Genomic DNA, 21528 nt, shown 5'->3' with positions numbered 1-21528 from the left:
TCAAAAATTAGTCAAGAAGTTTCATGTGCAGTCAAAAAATAGGTAACCCTAAACAAAACCATTAAAATACCAGACTACAACTACAAGTCACAAATATCACAGATTAATGTTAGAAAACAATTGGCTAAACTTTAGCTGAAAAATAACAAAGTAGTCCCTTTTTATGAATATTAGCCTATAATCTAAACAATTCCAATGAATACAATACAAATGCAAATATGGGTTATCTAAATAAATATGGAGCCCAAATAAATACAACATTCGTCAAAACGTTGCTAAAATCAAAATAATGCATGAATGATGACCAAACAATAGCAAGAATGCCAGAAAGTTTCGTGCTTAAAGTTTCCAAAAAATGCCTAACACTAAGAATTTGTAAAACATACACAAAAATTAGTTGTTTTCAAATTTCATTTTTTTAAATTTTATTTTATTTTTTACTGTTTTTGGTTGTAGATTGTAATGGTTAGTGGCAGTTCCCTTAGTTCCCGGTTTTTACAATGTCGGGGGTTTTTTCGTTGCTGTAGTAACAACAGATGTTAGCCGTTAGCTCAACTCCCGGCTCTGCTTTAGCGGCAAGATGGCGGCTCCCGTCCCCGTGGTTCGCTGCTTATATCTGCGTCTTTAACAGTGGTTAGTAGCCACGCTACAACCACAAACTCTATTGCACGGAGCAGCGTTTTCGTCCCACGGCAGGCGTTGACTGTACGCAAACGTTTGCTCAAATCCGTGTCGTCGGTGCAACAGCCTTCGGATTTGTACCAACTCCACTCAGCAGTGTTCACCGGGGAAAATGGCGGATTGTTCGCTTTCTGTTTGTAGGCTAACGGTTAACAGCTAAAGAACTGTCCTTCGTGTCTGAACTTTAGACGTATAGACAGTTTGTTTTATGCCTGGCTTTTGTCTGTCGTTCCAATTAGCTTTATCGTGAAACCATTTTCACTGTTGCCGGCACAGTCATTGCAACTGCCTGTAGAAAGAACTGGGGCTAGTTAGCCACTGAGCTAGATAGCAGGCTAATGATAGACTGCTAGGAGGAAACGATTGGGTACCACAAAACTGTTAACATAGCGGATTCCTTTTCTGCGTGACTCCGGATAGGAAGTGGATCATGACATCCGATGTCTTCCCGGCGGTGGTGCAACCGCGTTGGAAGCGAATAATTGGTTGGACTGGGCCGGTGCCCCGACCTCGACATGGGCACCGAGCAGTGGCCATCAAGGAGCTAATGGTAGTGTTTGGAGGAGGAAATGAGGGCATCGTTGATGAGCTGCACGTCTACAACACAGGTTTATTTCATGTTTACCTCCTTTCAAATGCAAAATACTGTCCCCGGTTGATATTTTTTAACTACTTGTCAAATGCATTGGTGTGGAATTGTGTGGTTGGTAGCATTGCTATCATGTTCCTGGGTGTGTTCTGCTGATATTACTTTGTTTTGTAGCCTATGCTGAACTAGGGTAGCATCCAGTCCGCGTGCTAACGCATACCCAAAGACTTGTCGTGTTCACAAGGGCTTACAACATTAGTAAGAGGCAATAGTACTAAACAGTAAAAGGTAGCGCTGTTAGCCAGACGAGGCCAACACAGGTAGCCATATGCTAACAGACGTTCGGGCACAGATACAAAAAAATGGCGCGTTTTTACTGAAAACATTGGTGACGTCGACACAAACACGCCCCCAGGTACTGAAGAGCTGAACATTGATACGAAAAAGAAAACATAAAAACAAACAAACAAATGAGCTTGAACCTAAACACATAAATGACCTATGAAAAACAAACAAACAAATGAGCTTGAACTTAAACACATAAATGACCTATGACCTAACAGTGTCACAGTAACTTTAATTTCCGACATTATAATTGCTTTAACTTAATTAAAGCAAGCAAAAATTAACGGAAATTAAATAATTGTTACTGTGACACCCGAATCAAACCATTAAAAATACTAAGACTTGTTTCCGACATTATAATTGCTTTAACTTATAATGTCGGAAATTAAACAATTGTTACTGTGACACCCGAATTTAACCATTAAAAATACTAAGACTTATAGAATAATTCATAAAATCGTTACGTACTTCGTATGTTCGATAACCTACTTTAAACACTAGATTTTGATTGAATCCGATTGTAAGTATTACTCAGGCGTCATTGATGATAGTGCATACTAAACTTAATGGTAGTAAATAAACACTGTACCTTCACGTAATCAAAATAAACTTATCATCAAATCAAAACTTCTTAAAATGTTCTCTAGCCCCGGTGGACTACCTAAGGGGCCCGTTATGTATGTTCTCAAAATAAAACTAGTCAACAAGATGGTCAAAAATTGTACTGTATCTCAACAAGATTGTCAAAAATTGTACTGTATTTGTGCTTTTTCATTCAGTTACTCTTGCAATGATATTCAAATGGGTGCAATGAAATGGTAAGAAGAGTGTCTGCTATCATATGTCCTAGAACTGTTTATTATAACATTGTTCGGGAAATCTCTATCAGACAAGTAGCTCTTCATATTACTAAGTGCCCTTGAAGTAGCTCAGTTGCAAAAAGGTTGACCCCTGCATTAAATTATGGACTGAACCGCCTAATGTGGTGTATCTAAGACAAAAGTATGGACTGAACCGCCTAATGTGGTGTAAGACAAATGTGTTTCTGTGGGGTTTTCTTATGTGTCTGTAAAGTTTACTTTACCAATAATTGAATTGTTCTTGCATATATATATGTCTTTTTGTTAGTAGTTAAGTTGTTCATCATAGTTTCTGTGCCAATAGTGACAAAAACTCCCAGCTTTTTTTGAATCTCTGTCCCCAAGCTTTGTAGGAGCACCCCATGACCCCAAAGAAAAAATAGGATACTGCGGCTTGGCCCCATTGTGGGTCTACTGGTTATGTTTTCTTGACAGGAAGTCTGTTGTTTAAGTTTTGTGAAAAAATGTCTTTCCTTTCTAGTGCTAACATTTATGTAACTCCCTCCAGCTACCAACCAATGGTTCATTCCTGCAGTGCGGGGTGACATCCCCCCTGGGTGTGCTGCTTTTGGTTTTGTGTGTGATGGGACAAGGTTGCTGGTTTTTGGAGGGATGGTGGAGTATGGCAAATATAGCAATGACCTATATGAACTGCAGGTGAGTGAGCTGTTGCAAAAGCAACATGAAAATCATGCCTATATCTACTTAGATCTTCAAATGGTCCATATGACTGTTTTTGTTTTAAAGTGTGAGCTCAGCTTCAATGTGCTCTTTTTAGGCTAGTCGGTGGGAGTGGAAACGTCTGAAGGCCAAAGCTCCTAAAAATGGACCGCCCCCCTGTCCCCGCTTGGGGCACAGCTTCTCTCTGATTGGTAGTCGCTGTTATCTATTTGGAGGACTAGCTAATGACAGTGAGGATCCTAAGAATAACATTCCCAGGTGACTTTCATTAGGCATGTAAACACGATCCATGACTCCTCCAGGTCCAGGCTTATTTCTGTCTCTGTCTCTCTTTCTCTCTCAGGTACCTGAACGACCTGTATTGTCTTGAGCTACGTCCTGGCACCAGTGTCGTGGGCTGGGACATCCCATTGACGTCAGGTCAACCCCCTCCACCAAGAGAGAGTCACACCGCTGTGGTCACAGGCAGCCATGGCTCCAGCAAACTAATCATTTATGGAGGGATGAGTGGCTGCAGGCTGGGCGACTTATGGATGCTGGACATAGGTGAGTCCAAAGAATGCAGTCTCTAACTGGGATGTTAACATAATAACCTGAAACCTGTGTACCTTACCTTTGAACTGTCTCTTGTTCTTGTCTCGTAATGCCGCAGACACGATGACGTGGTCAAAACCGTCCTTGAGTGGCTCCTCCCCACTTCCTCGCAGTCTGCACTCTACCACTGTCATCAAAAACAAGTAGGAACAGTCGTCACTAGGGGTGCAGTTTTCTGGCTTATGGTTATACTATAGACTCTAAGTGTTAAGAAAATAACACGAAATAAGAAAATTTAAGTTTGTAACGGACAGAGAAGAAATATGCAAGTAAGGAGTTTGGTCACTTTCTCAGGGTTTCCTCCAACACTGTTGGCTGTTTTAGCCCCACCCTAAAATGCTCTCATAGGTTAAGACGCCAGTTCAAAGCCGGTACTGATCAAAACCCCTTCAAGGTCAGCCAAATTCTGGTATTTTAGGATTTCTGGCTGCTCCTTTTTTTTTTTTTTTTTTTTTAAGCCCGACCTGCCTCACCTATAGCTGCATCTACCTTTAATGTTTGAATCTTGTTCAGTTGAAAAAAATACCTGTGAACACAATGCTTTTGCAAGTAAAGGAAGCAAGGTTTGAGGTACTCAAACCTTGATAAAATATCAAAAACTTAAAATACATTTCAGAAATCTATCCCGAGTCTGCATTTGGGTTGACTAGCTACTCCTGCAGGTATTAAGTGAGTCTCATGTCTTCTATAAGGGCACACTCACAATAGGTCCAGTTGCGCCATGCCATGCTGAAACGCCTATTGCCCCCCTTCCCTGTCCCCCTTTGGCCAGGACTCACATTACCCCAAAAGAAGTTAAAGCAGCACAACCAAGAGCTAATCTGACAAGAACAATTGTAATAGCTACTTTGTAAAAGATCTTTAAAAATAGTTACCATGACATCCGTAGTGAGTTATTGGTTTCCTTGAAAGAAAGCCCAGATGCAGCAGCACTATGGCGATTTATATGCAAAATATTAATCTAAAACTAACCAGTCTAAACAGTCTACAGGAGTTCCAACAAGTTAAAAAAATCTTAAAAAAAAGTGTATGTTTTAAAAGTCATTGGGTAATAAGAAATAACATGGCGCAGGTCAGTTGTTCTTACAGACTCATTGCAGTCACTTGTTCATCAATGGCAGGTTTTTCTTTATGAACAAAAGCTGCATCAGGTTTCTGAAAGAATGGTCCTCTATGACCAAATATTGCTGATCGTATGGCGAATGAGTTTTGTTGTATTGAACGATTTGATTGTGGCAACTTTCACAACCTTTTTAGGCCTTACATGAATTACAAATCCTCTGCTTTCCTTCTTTAACCATAATAATTCTCCACTGACAACATGCTTGTTTGAGTGTTCTCCACCTGACTGTTGATGTTGTAGAGACACATGCAGCCTGGTGAGAGGGCTGTCAGTCCCATATCTGCCAATTGTAGATCCTGGGAAATTAAGGAAATCAATGCCTAACTGTCAGGTAGCTGATCGATCAGTGCACCCATAGTCTTCACTGTTGTAAATGTAACTGATATACACAGTTATGTTAATAATATATGTAAGTACAAATGGGTTTTCTTCTCTCTCCCAAATCTCTCTCTTTGTTTCCACCTGTATTTTTATTCTGTCTATGTCAACTTGTTTGTCTCTATATCTTCACCATCCTGTTTCTGTCACTCTCTCCCAACTGCAACCATCTGTCCATCAGAATGTACGTGTTTGGAGGTTGGGTTCCTTTGGTAATGGATGATGTTAAGGTGGCAACACATGAGAAGGAGTGGAAGTGCACAAATTCACTGGCCTGTCTCAACCTGAGTATGTATATACACACACACACACACACACACACACACACACACACAGAGAAGGTCACAGATGGACACACACACACACACACAGAAGGTCACAGATGGGTATGCCAAGACCTCTCCAGCCTGTCCAACTGATTGTCACTGTGCCTAGACACGTTGGGCTGGGAGACTGTTTTGATGGACAGCGAGGAGGAGAAGATTCCTCGAGCTCGAGCAGGACACTGCAGTGTTGCCATTAATTCCAGACTTTACATCTGGAGTGGTAGGGACGGATACAGGAAGGCATGGAACAACCAGGTCTGCTGCAAGGACCTCTGGTACCTGGAGACAGGTGAGCTGCCGCACACAAACACTGAAACATGTATGGAGATAACAAGCAAAGAGAGAGAGAAAATCTTCCACAGGTTTTGTGTATAAACACGTCATAGAAGTTCCAAAATGTGTTTTGCTCTCATGTGGTCCAAAAATCATATCTATATTTTCTCTATTTTTTTTTCTCCTACGTCATTGTAACAAAAAAGAGCAAAACAGTATACAATGGGCCTTGAGATACGAGCTACATGAAATACTTGTGTTTTCCAAGTTAGGAGTAAGCAACCTTTGCTTCTCTTTCTATCATCTAAAACGAATCCTCACTCCCAGTCCCCTCCTATGCTTAGTGGCCCATCGCTGTCACTCGCTGGGTCATTTTACCCATTTTTATAACAATAATATAAATATAAAATGTTTTCTTAATTATTATTCTTTAATATTATCAATATATATGTTTATATCTATGTTTTTGATATTTAGATGGGGGATTTTAATTTAATTAATAGTATATTTCTGGGGGGCCGCAACAAATGAATTGGTTTTTAGTTATTCTTAATTAGAGAAAATGCAATCTAGATACAAGAGAATAGACATACGAGAGCTGGAACGGATTAAACTTGTATCTCAAAGCCCCCACTGTACTACTACTGAAGCATCAGTACTAAACATACAGTACATATTAATTGAAATGGCATGTCAGTGAAATTAAGTTTAAACAAAAAAAGGTTTGTTTAAACAGACCTCTATTTCTGAATATAGAACAGTAATTGGTAACAGTTAACCACTGTTGCAAAACATTGTGACAACATTAACTTGTATTGTATTGTTTTATATTGTATACCTCCAACTGTGTTACGTAGAGCCAACATTGAGAGTGCTTTCTAAGTGCTTTTATTTTAACAAAACCAGGAAAGCCTTAAAAGACATGACTTTTTACTGACTGAAGTTTCCTTCTCTGTTTTTACCGGGGCTTCACCATTATGACCAAAATGATCACATTTTTTTTTTTATCAATATTGAAACCAGGATTATCAATCACGATTTTTCATTGTTTGGTAAAGCATATACAGTATTTCAGTGCTTAGTTTAAGGAACATGCCAAATGTCAGACAAGCACCTTGATTAACAGAGGTCACTCTGCACAATTTCAAAATGTAAATAATAAAAATAAAACAAATCTGTTTATATGCAGGTATTAGGGTATTTGTTTTAGTGCCTTGATAGCCAGATTTTCAACGCCGTTGTTGCCGAGACTTTAGACATGCATATAAAAATATTCCATCCATCCATTTTCTTCCGCTCATCCGTTACCGGGTCGCGAGGGCAGCAGTTGCTATCGCAGGTGGTGAGTCCACTGGAAGGCGCCAATCGCCCTAACCGGGATTCCATCTCCCAGGAGGTGACACTAATGACAGAGACATTGTCTCTTGGCCAAAGCACCGCTAAAAATATTCCAAATATATTTAAAAGTTATTACAACACTTTCTGTTTCTTTTCATTTAAAACATTCAAAACACAATAACCTGTTAAACAGACTTAGTTTTCAGATTGCAAATTTTTAAACCCAATGACAAAGCAGCATGCACATGTCTCTTATTGTGCATATGGGTCTTAGCACTGTTAGGCATACACCTCACTGCACGTCACCGTCCCCTATTTAGTGTGGCACGCTACTTTCTGCCTTACCCTGTACATTTTCTTTGCGTATTCGTGGCCAATCAGAAACACTAAATAAGTCACATTCAATAAATATATTAGACAGACTGAAACATCAGCATTTGTAGTACACATGTATCAAACAAGTACATATATCTGCAGTATAAGGAGAAACGGCAATGGACATATGGCAACTACACATCCTTCCATCAGGGGTTGTCTGTGAGGCGCAACGCTCATCAGAACCTTGCCTTGAACAGGAAAGTTTAAATAAATCTGTTGAGAAAGTACTTCATTTCTTATGACGCAGTTCGCTTTTTAAATGCGATCATCTCAATTTAATCGTGGCAGACAAAATTGAGATTGTGACAAAAATTTGATTAATTGTGCAACCCTAATGTTTAGTGCCTTGCATTGCAGTTTTGTTGCTTTGTGTTAATGTGTTGAGAGAGGCAGAGTTGTATTAAAGACTAGATGGAGAAAAGTGAAACGGCCAAAAATAGGCCAAGAGATAGTTTAATGAATATTATTTCAAGGCAAGATTACATATCAATACACACAAAATAGTCCTATTTTATATTGTGTTTAAACTTATATCAATATATGTTATTTGTTTTAGATAGATGTGCTTTATTGATCCCACACTGGCAGGCCTTATCCTCCTGTGTACAAATGAGGCAATTGTCTCATTTTTTTATTTATTATACATTCTCATCTTTTGACATCATTGTTATTGCCCCCTGCCCCTTGCTCACTTTGATGATGGGTAAAATTTCACAAAAAGGTCACATTTTGTTGTGTGCAGTGGTGTGCTGTGTCACAATGACAAGGAGTTCACTTTCTTTCTCTCTCTCTTTCTTCCTTTCTCTCTTTTTCTGTCTCTCTTTGTTTCTTTCTTTTTTTCTTTGGAGGTCTATGGTTAATTATATAGACTTAGTTCTGAAGCCAACATGCATTTTTTATAAGGAATAACAGCCAATTACTTGCTCATTTTAAGAGGCCTTTTGTGTTGCATAACACACTATTAATAGTTAGTTGATATAGTTTAAAAACACTATAGTTTGATGAAAAAAATCAACACAATACTCAAAAATGTTCAATAGTTGAAAGTTGAATTAACTGAATTAAAATAACTAAACAAGGAAAGACGAAAGAGACATGTGTACAGGTAATACAAATTCTCAAGTATTACAAAATTAGCTTTTTTGTTTTTAATAACCAATTGGTAGTTAATGTCTTTCACCTGTCTCCTATCTAACCATAGAGCGTCCTGCTCCTCCATCTCGTGTCCAGCTGGTCCGAGCCAATACCACATCTTTGGAAGTGAACTGGGGTCCATCGCAAACAGCTGACACTTACCTGCTGCAGCTGCAAAAGTATGACATTCCAGCTGCACCTTCGTCGAGTCCCACCCCCCAGAGTCCCATCACGGCCAATCAGACCACTTCAGCTCTGTCAGGCCTCACTCTGGTTCCCTCCCCTGCTGCATCAGTCTCTGCAGCAATGAAGGCTCCAGGTAAAGTCAAACACTGACTTTTAGCAGTCTGAACAGATACTAATAAAACAATGCTTACTTTAGTCTCTGCCTGTGTGTCTGCAGCTGTCCTCAAGGTGGCAGCAACCCCAGGTACAACAGGCGCAGCCTCCATTGTCACTCTTCGACAGACCTCACACAAATCCCCAGCTGCTGTGGCAACACTTCCTGCAGGAGTTCGAATGGTGTTACCTACTCAGCCAGGAACAGTACGTAATATGTATCTAAACTTATATATCACCATGGCTATTTTTTGAATTTTATTATTTATTTTTATTTTTCATCCAATTCAAGACATTTTTAACCTTTTTTTCATAACATTACATTATTACTTATTATTATTGCAATACATTACAATTCAAGACATTTTTAACCTTTTTTTTTCATAACATTACATTATTACATTGCAATACATTGAGCCGATGCTTTTATCAAAAGCGACTTACAATTTGAGTCAGTCAAGCAACAATCAAGCTACAGTAAACATACAAAATACATAAATAATAATCAATAGAAAAAGTACTGCTATAGTCGTAGTAGGTTATAGAGTAAGAGGAAAAGTTAGATCGTGGGTTTGTTAGGATGGGAGATGTTCTTTGAAGAGAGAGGTTTTTAAAGTGCTGTTTGAAAGAAGAGTGGGAAGACGCTGCTCTTGTGGCAGCTGGGAGTTCCACCACATGGGAACCAGGGTGGGGAATGTCCAAGATCGCCTTGTGTGAGGAGGGGGCAAGACAAGTCGACACTCCTGTGATGAGCGCAGCATCCGAGTGGGTGTGTGAGCCTTTATCAATGAGTTTAGATATGCAGGAGCGCTCGCTGCAGTTATTTGATAAGCAAGAGTCAGTGAATTGTGTTTAATCTGCGCAGCAACCAGCAGCCTGAGTAGATCAATGAGCAGAGGAGTTACATGTCCCCTTTTGGGTTGGTTAAAGACTAGACGTGTTGTTTAGATAGGACTGTAAAATATGCTGTTAGTTCATACCCCAGTTTCCTAACACACAAAAAATTCAAATAAAGATCAAATAAAGGTCTGATCAAATAAAGAATCAAATACGAGATCTCAAATTTTAAAAGTTTTACTTGCAAGCAAGGAGTTCAGAACAATGGTTACATTCATAACTGCACTGAGGAACTCCTCCAAATAAGGATTCTTCCACCAATAGGCACTATGTGCATGTGCTGTAGCTAATCAAGTCAGATAGGACCATGCAGTTCGGATGTTTTTCTCTCTTTGTCTTTTGTTGGTCTTCCGTCGGTCTCCTTATTTGGGCAAAGAAACCAGTTCTGACCGGTTCTGTGTCCTTTCTTTATCTCCAAGTGTAACAGTCGGTACCATATCCTATTTTTATGTAATCCACCAGCATGCACACCTGTCTTCACCACTTTCCCTTTTAGTACAGCATAATAACAGCATTCAATAACAGGATAAATTGATATGGAAACTTAATACAATGAATATGTTTGAATACATGTATTTATAACATCTTAACACGTGTCAATAAATGTATTTATAACATCTTAACACGTGTTAAGTCAAGTATGGTCTGATTTTGCGTATGTTGTAGAGTGCAAACCGACAAGTTCGGGATAAATAAGAGTTCAGTCTTAAATAGGTTAAGTTGAAGTTGAAGGATAAGTCTGACAGGCAGGCTGAGACTTGTGCAGAGACTGTGGTATCATCTGATGGAAGAGACAGATATAGCCGTGCGTCATCAGTGTTGCAGTGGTAGGAAAAGCCACAAGAGTAGATGAGCTCACCCAGTGAGATGGTGTATATGGCGAAGAGAAGGGGACCCAGCACAGAACCTTGGGATATCCCTATGGAGAGGCAGTGTCATGGAGACAGTTGTCCCTGCCAAGATACTCTGAAGGGATGCCCGGTGAGGTATGAGCAGAACCAGGAAAGAGAAGCGCCTGAGATCCCCATGTTTGAGAGTAAGCATAGCAAAATGCTGTGGTCTGCTGTGTCAAATGCACCAGATAGGTCTTAAGAATAAGTACTGAGGACTGGCCCGCAGCTTTAGCTATTCTTAGAGGTTCTGTCACAGATAGCAAAGATGTTTCCATGGAGTGACCACTATTGAAACCAGACTGGTTTGTGTCCAGAAGGTTATAACAAGAGAGAAACTCAGTGACTTGTTTAAAGACTGCCCCTTTCGCCTTAGAAAGGAAAGGAAGTAGTGAAACCAGCCAATAGTTCTCAATCTGGGTGGGATTGAGTGCAGGTTTCTTAAGTAGCAGCATCACTCTTGCCTGTTTTATTTGTTCCTTTTTTAATACATTTGGCTAAACTGGGATTACTTTTTTGTCTCTGATTATAAGTTGGTACTGAAAATAACAGTATTGGGTTTGATTAAATTGCTGCCTGTGATTTTTTTTTTATTAAACAGCTCACAGGAAGCATTCCTCAGATGAGTGGCATGGCAGCACTAGCTGCTGCAGCTGCTGCAACTCAGAAGATCCCTTCTTCCTCAGCAGCAGCTACAGCCCTAAACATCCCAACAGCAGCCAGTGTTATGAAAACAGTGGCTGTGAGTCCAGGATCTGTCAGCCTGCCTGTGAAAGTAGCTTCTCCTGTTACCATGGTAATTACCAGGCCACATAACTAGTGTATACAAGTGTGTGTGTCTGTGTGCATGTATACTGTATATGTATGTATATATACAGTATTTATATATATGTGTGTATATATGTATAGTAGGGGTACAACAATACATGTATCTGTATTGAACCATTCAATACAGTGGTCTCGGTTCAGTGCGCACTATTCGTCAAACAATATGTAATTTTATATATTTGTTATGTTCTTCTGATGACACACTTCATGCTGAAAGCTCAGTGGATATATGGAGATACAGTATATATACACATACGCATTAAAAAAAAAAGCAGTTTATTATCACTGTTGTTTTCTTGCAGAGGCAAGGGAAAGCCACGCTACCTCACTTTCCTTATAGAATATAACCATCGTCAACTGTCTCCTTTGATTAAGAGAGTGATTTATAATGTGTAAAACTGCGCCCTAAATGTTACATGGTAAAGAGCTTTGAAAGCATGGTACTGCACTCAGTCTGTGAGGAGGCTATGGTGAACTGGCTTTTCTTGCTCAGTAAAGTTTCCCAATGCAATCCCACTGGTTAAATAAGGCTTTGGCAGGACACCACAGTCCCGGCAATTAATGGGGAACACTGTTGCCACGATGCTGATTTGTTCTTTACGTGTATACGATGACTCATCCGATGTTTTTTTTTTTTCCTTTTTCTCTCCTAAAGGTTTCCAACCCAGCCACAAGGATTTTAAAAACTGCCGCTGCTCAGGTGGGTGGAGTCACAGTCATCCCTACCCCTGTGACACAAACGCGACCACTTATTACAGTCCACAAGTCTGGTACAGTGACAGTCTCCCAGCAGGCTCAGGTGGTCACAACAGTGGTGGGTGGAGTCACAAAGACAATCACCTTGGTGAACAGTCCACTCAATATGGGAGGAGGAGGATCTCTGGTGATTTATTTCAACTTTTGGAGGTGACGTTATACAGGTTGACATTCACATGATGTTGATGAGGTTGTCACTCTTGTGCTTTTCAGATTGGGAACCTTGGTAAAGTGATGTCAGTGGTCCAGACCAAACCCGTTCAGACTGGGGCAGTCACTGCTCAGGCTGCAGGTGGCACTGTGGCCCAGATCATTCAGGTATGACCATACCGGGGACATTATAAACATGGCTTTTGACAATTGACACTGATGTTTATTGACCTCTATTTTTTTTTTTTTTTTGTTCTAAGACAAAGGGTGGTCTTCCAGCAGGAACTATTCTGAAGCTGATGACAACAGCAGATGGTAAACAAACCATCATTGGTACCACACAGGGTGGATCCACTTCCAACAAACCCACCATCATCAAAACTATACCAATGTCAGCACTGCAAGGCGGGGCAGGTAAAGATGTATATTTAAAGTCCTGAAATTATGTGTTCACATTACCTTAAATACTAAAGTTTCCTCCCAATCACAGGGAAAAGTCCAATTACTATCCTCACAACCAAGGTGGTTTCACCAGGAACAATGGGAAAAATCATCACTACTGTCCCAAAGATTACCACAGGAGGACAGCCAGGGCTCACACAGGTAATAAGCACACATTTGTTTTTCTCAATGTCCAAAAACATGCAGGATTTTGTCTTAGGCGTTGGGCACACTAAAGTGACAATAAGTGCGAATATGAGATGTATTATTATTCTTCCTTTCTCAGTCAAATCCAGGTCATGGTCAAGGTTGAACAGTTCCGTTCGGCAACTACTAAATACTGCGGGTGTGTAGTATATAAGTATTTACTGTACTCCCCACCACCAGTTAGAACTAAAGAAGCATCTTCGATGAGAGGCGAAATGTCTTCTTGAAAAAAATGTCATGTCCAGTTGCCTAACGGAACTCTTTAACTTTATTCTTCTTTTGTGTGGAGCTGTGTTTTGCTTCCACCCTTCATGAACCTAAAATTGAATTAAATCATATGAATGCTTAGTAATGATTTAAATCTAAGAGTTGTTTTTTGGGTTCTGTAACTGTGTCTAGCAATTCTTTTTTAATCTGTGTGGTGTTAGGACTGTATGTAAGCAGCATATGGGAAGCTGATACTGCACATCTGGACGTCAAACACTTTTACAGTTGTTTGTGTATGAAAGCTATTGTTAGATTAATTTGGTTGAACCATATGAATTCTTTAGTTTTTAGTGGAAGCATTAATTGTATTTGTAAACTAGCAGAAGAAGCAACAAAACTTGATTAGAGATGTGGATGTTAAGGCTCCAATATTTGAAAAACCTGGCAAAAAAAAATCATGGAAAAAGCTGTCTATCTTGTTTCTGTGGTCAGGTTGTGTTGAAAGGTTCTCCAGGTTCACCTGGAACAATCCTTAGAACTGTTCCAATGAGCGGTGTCCGACTTGTATCGCCTGGAAGCATCTGCAATAAACCCGGGGTCACCACTCTTGTGGTCAAGGCAACAACAGGTAAACATTGTTGAGGTTTGTGTGCCCTGATGGCCTGTGATTAGTTGGTTTTAGGCAGGTCATTTCTGTGTCTCAGCAGGCATGTCTAGTCTGGGAACAGTCGCAGGAAACGTCTCGACCTCTGTGGCAGGTGGTGCCATTGCTGCTGCCCACGCCTCTTTGGCCACACCTGTAACCACTCTAGCAACCATTGCTACATTGGCCAGTCAGGTTACCGCGGCAACTGCAGCAGTACCAAAGCAGGTAAACTTTTTGTTTTCACACAAAACTGATGCATAAAGTCACTGATTTTTGAACTGGTCTTTGATATTTATGGAATCAAATCCTGAGATAAAAAAATGACAATATGCAGTGGAACCTCAGTTGTCGAATGCCTCCCTTTTCGAAAACAATTCGGTTCACAAACAACATTTTTAACCAAAAATTGCCCCGGTTGTCGTACTTGGTTGCCGAATAAGAGACAACACCACAAGTGACTGAGTGTGTGGCATTAGTCCCCCCTCAGGATATACAGCCAAACAAACATTGCCCAATCATGACTCATCAGCACTGGTAAGGATCAATGAAATAGTTTTTTCTATTTATAACGTTATTCTTTATTCAGTTGTGTTTATCTTTTTTTGTTCGATCTAATTATTTTCATTGTTCTTTGTGTATATACCTGTACACAGAATACTGTTGAAGAAGTTTGAATAAGCAGTCATCTGGGGTACAGGAACGGATTAATCCATTTTACATTGAACACTTTGGGGAAAATGTTTAAATTTTTGAACTTTTCGGTTCACGGACCACCTTCAGGAACCAATTAAGTTCGAAAACCGAGGTTCAACTGTACACTGAGCTTGTTTTTTTTTCCATAATCAAAAAAAAAAGATATAATGGTTTGGTATGAAAGGTTGAACAAAAATACAAATGATATACAGTAGGGTTTCAAGATACATGCTACCACAAATACGAGTATTCTAAGTTTTGAGTCTGCAACTTTTGCAAGATTGTCCACGTGATACGAGGAAACGGCAAGATACAAGTGCTCAACTGAGCTCCATTTTTCTACTTGGTTTGGTTGCTTTACTTTCCTACCCTCTCTCTCTCTTCCTCCCCCCTACCCTCTCTCTATATATCATCTAAATTGAGTCCTCCCTCCAAGTCCTTCTCCTGCTTAGTGGTCCTGCCTCCCTCACTGTCCCTCGCTGGGTTATTTTACCCTTTTTAATAACGATAATATAATGTTTTCTTAATAATTATAGTTTTATTTTATCTATATTTGTTTATATCTGTTTTCAATGTTTACATAGGGAGTAGGGGTAATTAATAGTATATTTCTGGGGGTTGTAACAAATTAATTGGTGTTTATGCAATGTTGATATGAGCAGATTGAGATAAGAGTGCTGTTGTGGAATGGATTCAACTTGTATCTTGAAGCCCCACTCTAGCTAGAAAAGATATTGGATGAAAATGAATTGAGACCTTTCCTTAAAAAGAAGGTATTTTTTGCCTCCTCTAGGTTACATTGATTACAACTCCAAGTGGTGCTGAAGCTCAGCCACTGGTCCAGGATCTGCCAGTCTCCATCATGGCATCTCCTACTTCTGAAGAACCAGGAAGTACAACAAGCACTGTGACAGTGACAGGTACATGCATGTTACTATGATGACTGCTAACTACTGATCGTTCATCAGGAGGGTTGACGATGTCACTGTGATGCAGTTGCAGATGGTGCTGTCTGTTCAAACCCACCATGTGAAACTCATGACACTGGCACCACCAGCACTTTCACTGTGGCTTCAGCAACTATGGGTGGAGACAGAGTTTGTTCCAACCCTCCCTGTGAGACTCACGAGACCGGAACCACAAACACAGCAACAACATCAGGAGTTGGAGGCCTCAGACAGGTGAGATACCTGATGCAGTAACAGAATCTTCATTATTAGGGTTATAGAGCAGGTGATTCTCCTCGTGAAAGTTTGGGTATAACATTTTTGAATGTGTACTTTTAAGGTTTGTTCAAATCCTCCATGTGAAACTCATGAGACTGGAACCACCAACACAGCGACAACATCAGGAGTTGGAGGCCTCAGACAGGTGAGATACCTGATGCAGTAACAGAATCTTCATTATTAGGGTTATAGAGCAGGTGATTCTCCTCGTGAAAGTTTGGGTATAACATTTTTGAATGTGTACTTTTAAGGTTTGTTCAAATCCTCCATGTGAAACTCACGAGACTGGAACCCCCAACACAGCCACAACATCAGGAGCTGGAGGACTCAGACAGGTGAGATACCTGATGCAGTAACAGGTTCTTTATTGTTAGGGTTATAGAGCAGGTGAATCTCCTCGTGAAAGTTTGGGTATAACATTTTTGAATGTGTACTTTTAAGGTTTGTTCAAATCCTCCATGTGAAACTCACGAGACTGGAACCACCAACACAGCCACAACATCAGGAGCTGGAGGACTCAGACAGGTGAGGCCACAGGTGAAAGTACAGTATGTCCCCCACAAGTTGATGTGTGTTCTCAACATTGAATTCAATGTTGCCTTTGTGAATTCACCAGGTTTGTTCAAACCCTCCATGTGAGACTCATGAGACTGGGACTACAAATACAGCAACCACAGCTACAGGTAAACCTGGTTAGTCTTCATGTCCTGGAACAAATTTCTTATGCAAGCTGCAGTGTTTTGGAAACTCGGTGCCTTCTTGTTTTTTGTTTATTTTGTCGCTGTTGAAATGATCACGTTAATTGCATTAATTAAAGATTAATTGAGAGCTGATTAATTTTTTAACATTCTTTAATGAATGGGTAGAATGAGGCATACTGTATATCCAATATTTCAACAATGTTCCACAGTTCTCTTATCATTTCTCTTATACATTATTTGCACACACTGCTTAATCCAGCAGAGGCTTCAACATACCGGTCAGATGTATTAGACCAGTCTCATCGAGCACAGTGCAATAAAGAGGCTACAGCTGACAAGCTGACTGACGTTGTTGAGGACAACAACTCCACAGTAACAACTGTGGATTGTTTTTTTTTTATTCCTGTGCCTCATAATCCTGGCTTGTGGAATGTGTTGAGAGTCGCTTTCAAATTTCAGTGAAGCCGTACATGTACATAATGACTACATATATTTTGTAAAGGAAAAAAAAAAACACGTTTCTGTCATATTTGGAAATGCCAATTTACCCTATTATGACAGACAATGTGTATTCCTTAATTTTCCGAAGGGATTAATAACTACCTATCTATCTATTTACCTGTGAATGTGATCAGTTGTGATTATTCATAGCAATCCACAGCACATCTGTGATTAATCTGAAATTAACTTAAATTGTTTTCCAGCTCAGCCAGGTGGAGGTGTTCTACAGGAGGACACGACAGGTCCATCTTCTGATCAAGCATCATCCACAATTGCCGGTCAATGCAGGGCTGTGACCACTGTGACACAGGCCACACCCACCCCTGGACCCTCCATACCTGTGAGAAAAAATATGATGAACAGCATATTAACACACAGTAACATAAGAAATGGGTAACTTGGAAATATATTGTGCGTGTCAGCAGGAGATCACATCATTGGTTCGTGAAGAGAGAGAACAGTCTTCAGAGGCAGAAGTTGTAGCAGTGATGACACCGTCTGCAGAGGAGGAGGAGGAACAGGCACAGGGCAGTACAGTGATGATGTCATCAGAAGCAACCATGCTACAGGTTCAGATGGAGAGCAATGACACAGCGGTGGCCACACAGGTGACATGCACTGTTGCCACAGATAATCTTACAGTCAACCCACGACTTTGTCTCACTTTGACCTCCTGCTTCTCAGATGGAGACGTCAGACAGTGGCCTCCCTCAAGAGCTTATGTCTTCAGAAGGAGATGACAGCTCTGCAACAACAACACTAATGGTGACAGGACTGACGGCCGATCAGTTGACTCTTAGTGGAGATGCAGCTCAGCAGGCAACAATTCAGGCTGTGCTGCAGGCTGCAGGTCACATGATTAACAGAAACAATCCCACACTAACACACTCAAACCTTACTAAGTCAGCAATATGACAGATATTTAAGGTTAAGGTCTTTCCACCACTGTGAAATGTCAGGTTTTTGAATGACAGATTCAGCTCTAGACATCAAACATAGGTAGTAAAAGAAAAGAAAAGATTCAGACAAAAATGATATGTACACACACATATATGTATATGTGTGTCATTATCAATGGTATGGGTTGCTGATAGATTGCGATTGATAATGGGCTCATTTCTATCACCTGAAGCAAATAAAATGGTCAGTTATTGTGCCATAGCCGAAGCCAATATATGAGCTAAAACAGCTAACTGCTTCTAACATAACATGTAGGGATACAGCGAATATTTGGTCACGTAATTTTTTTGAAGAAAAAAAAACAAACCCAAAAGTGCGTTTTTGGTATTAGGCCAATAGACTTTTGTCACCGAACCAACACGGCTGAAACAGGATATTGTGATGACTCAAACAAAAACCACAGACCTCTGTACTTAATCACGGCTCTATTTCGTGTTTTACATATGTGGTAATTAGGCAGTGCGCTTGTGGAACCATCCAGGCCACGATGGGTATGGAAAACCTGTTTGGAGACAGTGAAATGCACAGCGCAGAAAAAAAGAGCAGAAATTGCGACTAAAAGCAATCCTTGTTTTGAAAAAGTTTGTTGTAGGCCTACAGAGAAATTGTTCTGAAAGCACTAATGTAGTAGTCCTACAAAGAAAATTTGAATATTTGACATTTGACAAAAATGTATTTTTTTTATTGAGAAAACCTATTTTAATTTTACGATCCTTCTCATCATTTATTTATTGTACAGTACACGAGTAGGATCAAGTTAAACATTTCATTTTTAATTATATTTAATATTGTGCATTGTTGGAATGTGCTAAATAATTACTTGCATAATTGTATTAATAGATTTTTCCTTGAAGCTTCAATATTAATTTATGCATTTGGAACGCCTTGATTTTAGTGAGGTTAGTACACAGTAATAGCTATAAATTCAATGGTACTTATAACTGGCGTAATAATGTTTCGGTTTTCGGCCTTGTATTCCTCATTATCAGTTTTTCGTTTCAGCCAAGAGTTTTCATTTCAGTGCATTCCTATTAACATGTCTTTACCAGTCTGGATGTTTTAACTATGTTTTAGGACACTAGAACTTTTGGTCTTCCAGTAATAGTATACACCACGTTTAGTCAAACTTTAAGATGCGTTACATTCTTTACAAAAAAAACATCTGATAATAGCCAGAACAAGTATGTCTAAACCTCAGATTTACATAGACAAAAAGCTGTATGCCAGTCCTTTGATTTCAACAGAAAATAATACATTAATTGTTATAGGCATTGGTCATGAAGACCAGAAAAATTATTAATTTTTTTTCCATATTTTCCATAACTATTTTATCACACAAATGCGAAATCATCTGTCCAGATGTATTCATGTCTCTCTCTGTCTCTCTCTCTCTTTCTCTCTCTCTCTCTCTCATGCACTCTCTCTCTCTTTAGGAGAAGGAGATATTTCTGTGGACCAGTCAATCCCTATTGTTCTGACTCAGCAGGACCTCGCTGCCTTGGTGCAGCAGCAGCTTCAAGATGTCCACAGTCGAATGGAACCTGAACCCGAACCTGAACCCAGTAATGTCCCCACAGGTAAAAACTAAACTAAAGTCCCCAACCTTCAGCATCATTAGTGTCCCAGTCTCTGATCCTTGCCCTTTTTATTCCCAGAGGGTCTTGCACCGGCTGACAGTCTCAACGACCCCACAGCGGATGGCAATGCTCATGAGCTGACACCTTCAGCAGTAACCAGTGCTGTCGCCCGATTGGCTAGTACATTCAGCCCTGCCCCTGCTTTGACAGCGGGACCAATTAAAATTCAGACTGCGACTTCGAGTGAGGGGACCAATGGGATTGCAACAACCACATCTGTGAGATGCACTAGCCTGATTATAAATGAATATACAATTTTAGTGAATAAAAGCGAAATTTTTTTTTACACGTTCTAACAACATGCTAACCTGAAATGGTTTGTGCAGACGAAGTCATCAAGTGAAGACAGTCAATGGTTTGATGTTGGCATTGTTAAAGTCACCAACATGGTTGTTTCTCACTACTTCGTTCCCTATGATGGAAATGCGGTTGATGTAAGTTATTAACTATTAACAGTATATAAACAGTGTGTTTTTTAATTGAAAGTTTCTTTTAAAACTAAGGGAGAGAAAAAACTCACCCCAAACCACATTGCTTTTAGTTGATTGTTTTAATTTAGTTGTTGATTTTCTTCTGGATTCACGCAGGATGACTCAGGCATCCCTCCTGACTACAACCAAATGAAGAAGGTGGAGCTTCAGCCAGGAACTGCCTACAAGTTCCGTGTGGCAGGAATAAATATCTGTGGCCGTGGTGCCTACTCCGAGGTTTCAGCATTTAAAACGTGTTTGCCTGGTTTCCCAGGAGCCCCCAGTGCCATTAAAATCAGCAAGGTGAGTCACCTCTAGTCAGGAGGCGGAAGAATAGTGAAAAATTAAAATCATTTTAATTATGAAATTAAAATAATTTCATTATTAAGTTAAAATAAAAAGCAAACATTTGTGTATCTCACAAGGATATTTGTCCTTACATGCCTCTACATGCAAATAATAGTTAAAAAAATGACCTAAAAACTTCCACAACAAAATGCTTATGTCTCAATGGCAATGAAATTAAGGTAAAACACTACACCTACAAGTTCTTAAATTACTTGTGTAAAAAAAAGCACAGATGCATGGCAAGACAAAAGTAATACATTTCGGTGTGTTTTTATTATTGCTAGAATAGTATATTTTTTCAAATAAACAATTTTTCATTGAAGTACATATAATATCTCCCAATGTGAATAACTTGTTTTGGCTTCAGCTAACTGTTTTTTTAGGTCATAATTTACACTTTTTCTCCATTAAATTTACAGAATCTGGATGGTGCCCAGCTGACCTGGGAGCCTCCAGCTGTCACTTCAGGCCGAATCGTAGAGTACTCTGTTTACCTGGCCATCCACTCCAGCCAGGCAACTCCAGCCTCCAGCTCAGGCCCCGCACAGCTTGCCTTTATGCGGGTTTATTGTGGTGCCAGCCCATCCTGCTTAGTCCAGGCTTCCAGCCTAGCTAAGGCCCACATAGACCATACTACCAAATCTGCCATCATCTTCCGCATCGCTGCCCGCAACCAGAAGGGCTATGGCCCGGCCACACAAGTCCGGTGGCTTCAAGGTAAGGGACAAAAAGATGAATAAATATGGAAAAATAAATCAGAAGATATGACGAGAATGTTTTTACTCCCTGTAGAAACGGGTAAAGACACGAAAATGGCCGTTAAGAGGGGAGGGACTTCTGATATGTAAGACCTTGATTTTACATTTTTTTAATACATATATTTTTTTTTGTTTATTTGTGTTTTTCTCAGCATTACTTTAAAACATTACCT

The 21528-nt window shown here is 39.9% G+C and overlaps 1 protein-coding gene across 11 annotated transcripts in view; it reads left to right on the top strand.

The window, feature by feature from the left end:
* The first annotated feature begins 243 nt into the window (after positions 1 to 243).
* hcfc1b (host cell factor C1b) overlaps positions 244 to 21528 on the top strand; it is a 21771-nt gene continuing 486 nt past the window's right edge. Inside the window, exons 1-32 of one of the 11 annotated variants that reach the window (XM_025059573.1) lie at positions 248 to 1289; positions 2984 to 3132; positions 3254 to 3414; positions 3500 to 3702; positions 3809 to 3893; positions 5433 to 5539; positions 5687 to 5866; positions 8768 to 9019; positions 9104 to 9246; positions 11428 to 11622; positions 12310 to 12354; positions 12448 to 12537; positions 12624 to 12728; positions 12821 to 12974; positions 13051 to 13163; positions 13908 to 14043; positions 14120 to 14286; positions 15548 to 15674; positions 15751 to 15935; positions 16042 to 16125; positions 16232 to 16315; positions 16422 to 16505; positions 16597 to 16663; positions 17386 to 17522; positions 17608 to 17790; positions 17867 to 18032; positions 19576 to 19719; positions 19798 to 19997; positions 20106 to 20213; positions 20367 to 20552; positions 21017 to 21314; positions 21390 to 21441. In XM_025059573.1, the coding sequence (XP_024915341.1) occupies positions 1112 to 1289; positions 2984 to 3132; positions 3254 to 3414; positions 3500 to 3702; positions 3809 to 3893; positions 5433 to 5539; positions 5687 to 5866; positions 8768 to 9019; positions 9104 to 9246; positions 11428 to 11622; positions 12310 to 12354; positions 12448 to 12537; positions 12624 to 12728; positions 12821 to 12974; positions 13051 to 13163; positions 13908 to 14043; positions 14120 to 14286; positions 15548 to 15674; positions 15751 to 15935; positions 16042 to 16125; positions 16232 to 16315; positions 16422 to 16505; positions 16597 to 16663; positions 17386 to 17522; positions 17608 to 17790; positions 17867 to 18032; positions 19576 to 19719; positions 19798 to 19997; positions 20106 to 20213; positions 20367 to 20552; positions 21017 to 21314; positions 21390 to 21441 (4568 nt within the window). In that variant the 5' untranslated portion in view covers positions 248 to 1111. Of the gene's footprint in view, positions 1290 to 2983; positions 3133 to 3253; positions 3415 to 3499; positions 3703 to 3808; positions 3894 to 4952; positions 5205 to 5432; positions 5540 to 5686; positions 5867 to 8767; positions 9020 to 9103; positions 9247 to 11427; positions 11623 to 12309; positions 12538 to 12623; positions 12729 to 12820; positions 12975 to 13050; positions 13164 to 13907; positions 14044 to 14119; positions 14287 to 15547; positions 15675 to 15750; positions 15936 to 16041; positions 16126 to 16231; positions 16316 to 16421; positions 16506 to 16596; positions 16664 to 17385; positions 17523 to 17607; positions 17791 to 17866; positions 18033 to 19575; positions 19720 to 19797; positions 19998 to 20105; positions 20214 to 20366; positions 20553 to 21016; positions 21315 to 21389; positions 21442 to 21528 lie in introns of those variants that run through there. The other 10 variants (XM_025059569.1, XM_008317873.3, XM_017035786.2 and 7 more) reach the window with 10 other exon arrangements.

Source organism: Cynoglossus semilaevis, chromosome 10, assembly GCF_000523025.1.
Source record: "Cynoglossus semilaevis isolate Cse_v1.0 chromosome 10, Cse_v1.0, whole genome shotgun sequence".
NCBI classification, from domain to species: Eukaryota; Metazoa; Chordata; class Actinopteri; order Pleuronectiformes; family Cynoglossidae; genus Cynoglossus; species Cynoglossus semilaevis.
This window is presented reverse-complemented; position numbering and strand designations above follow the sequence as displayed.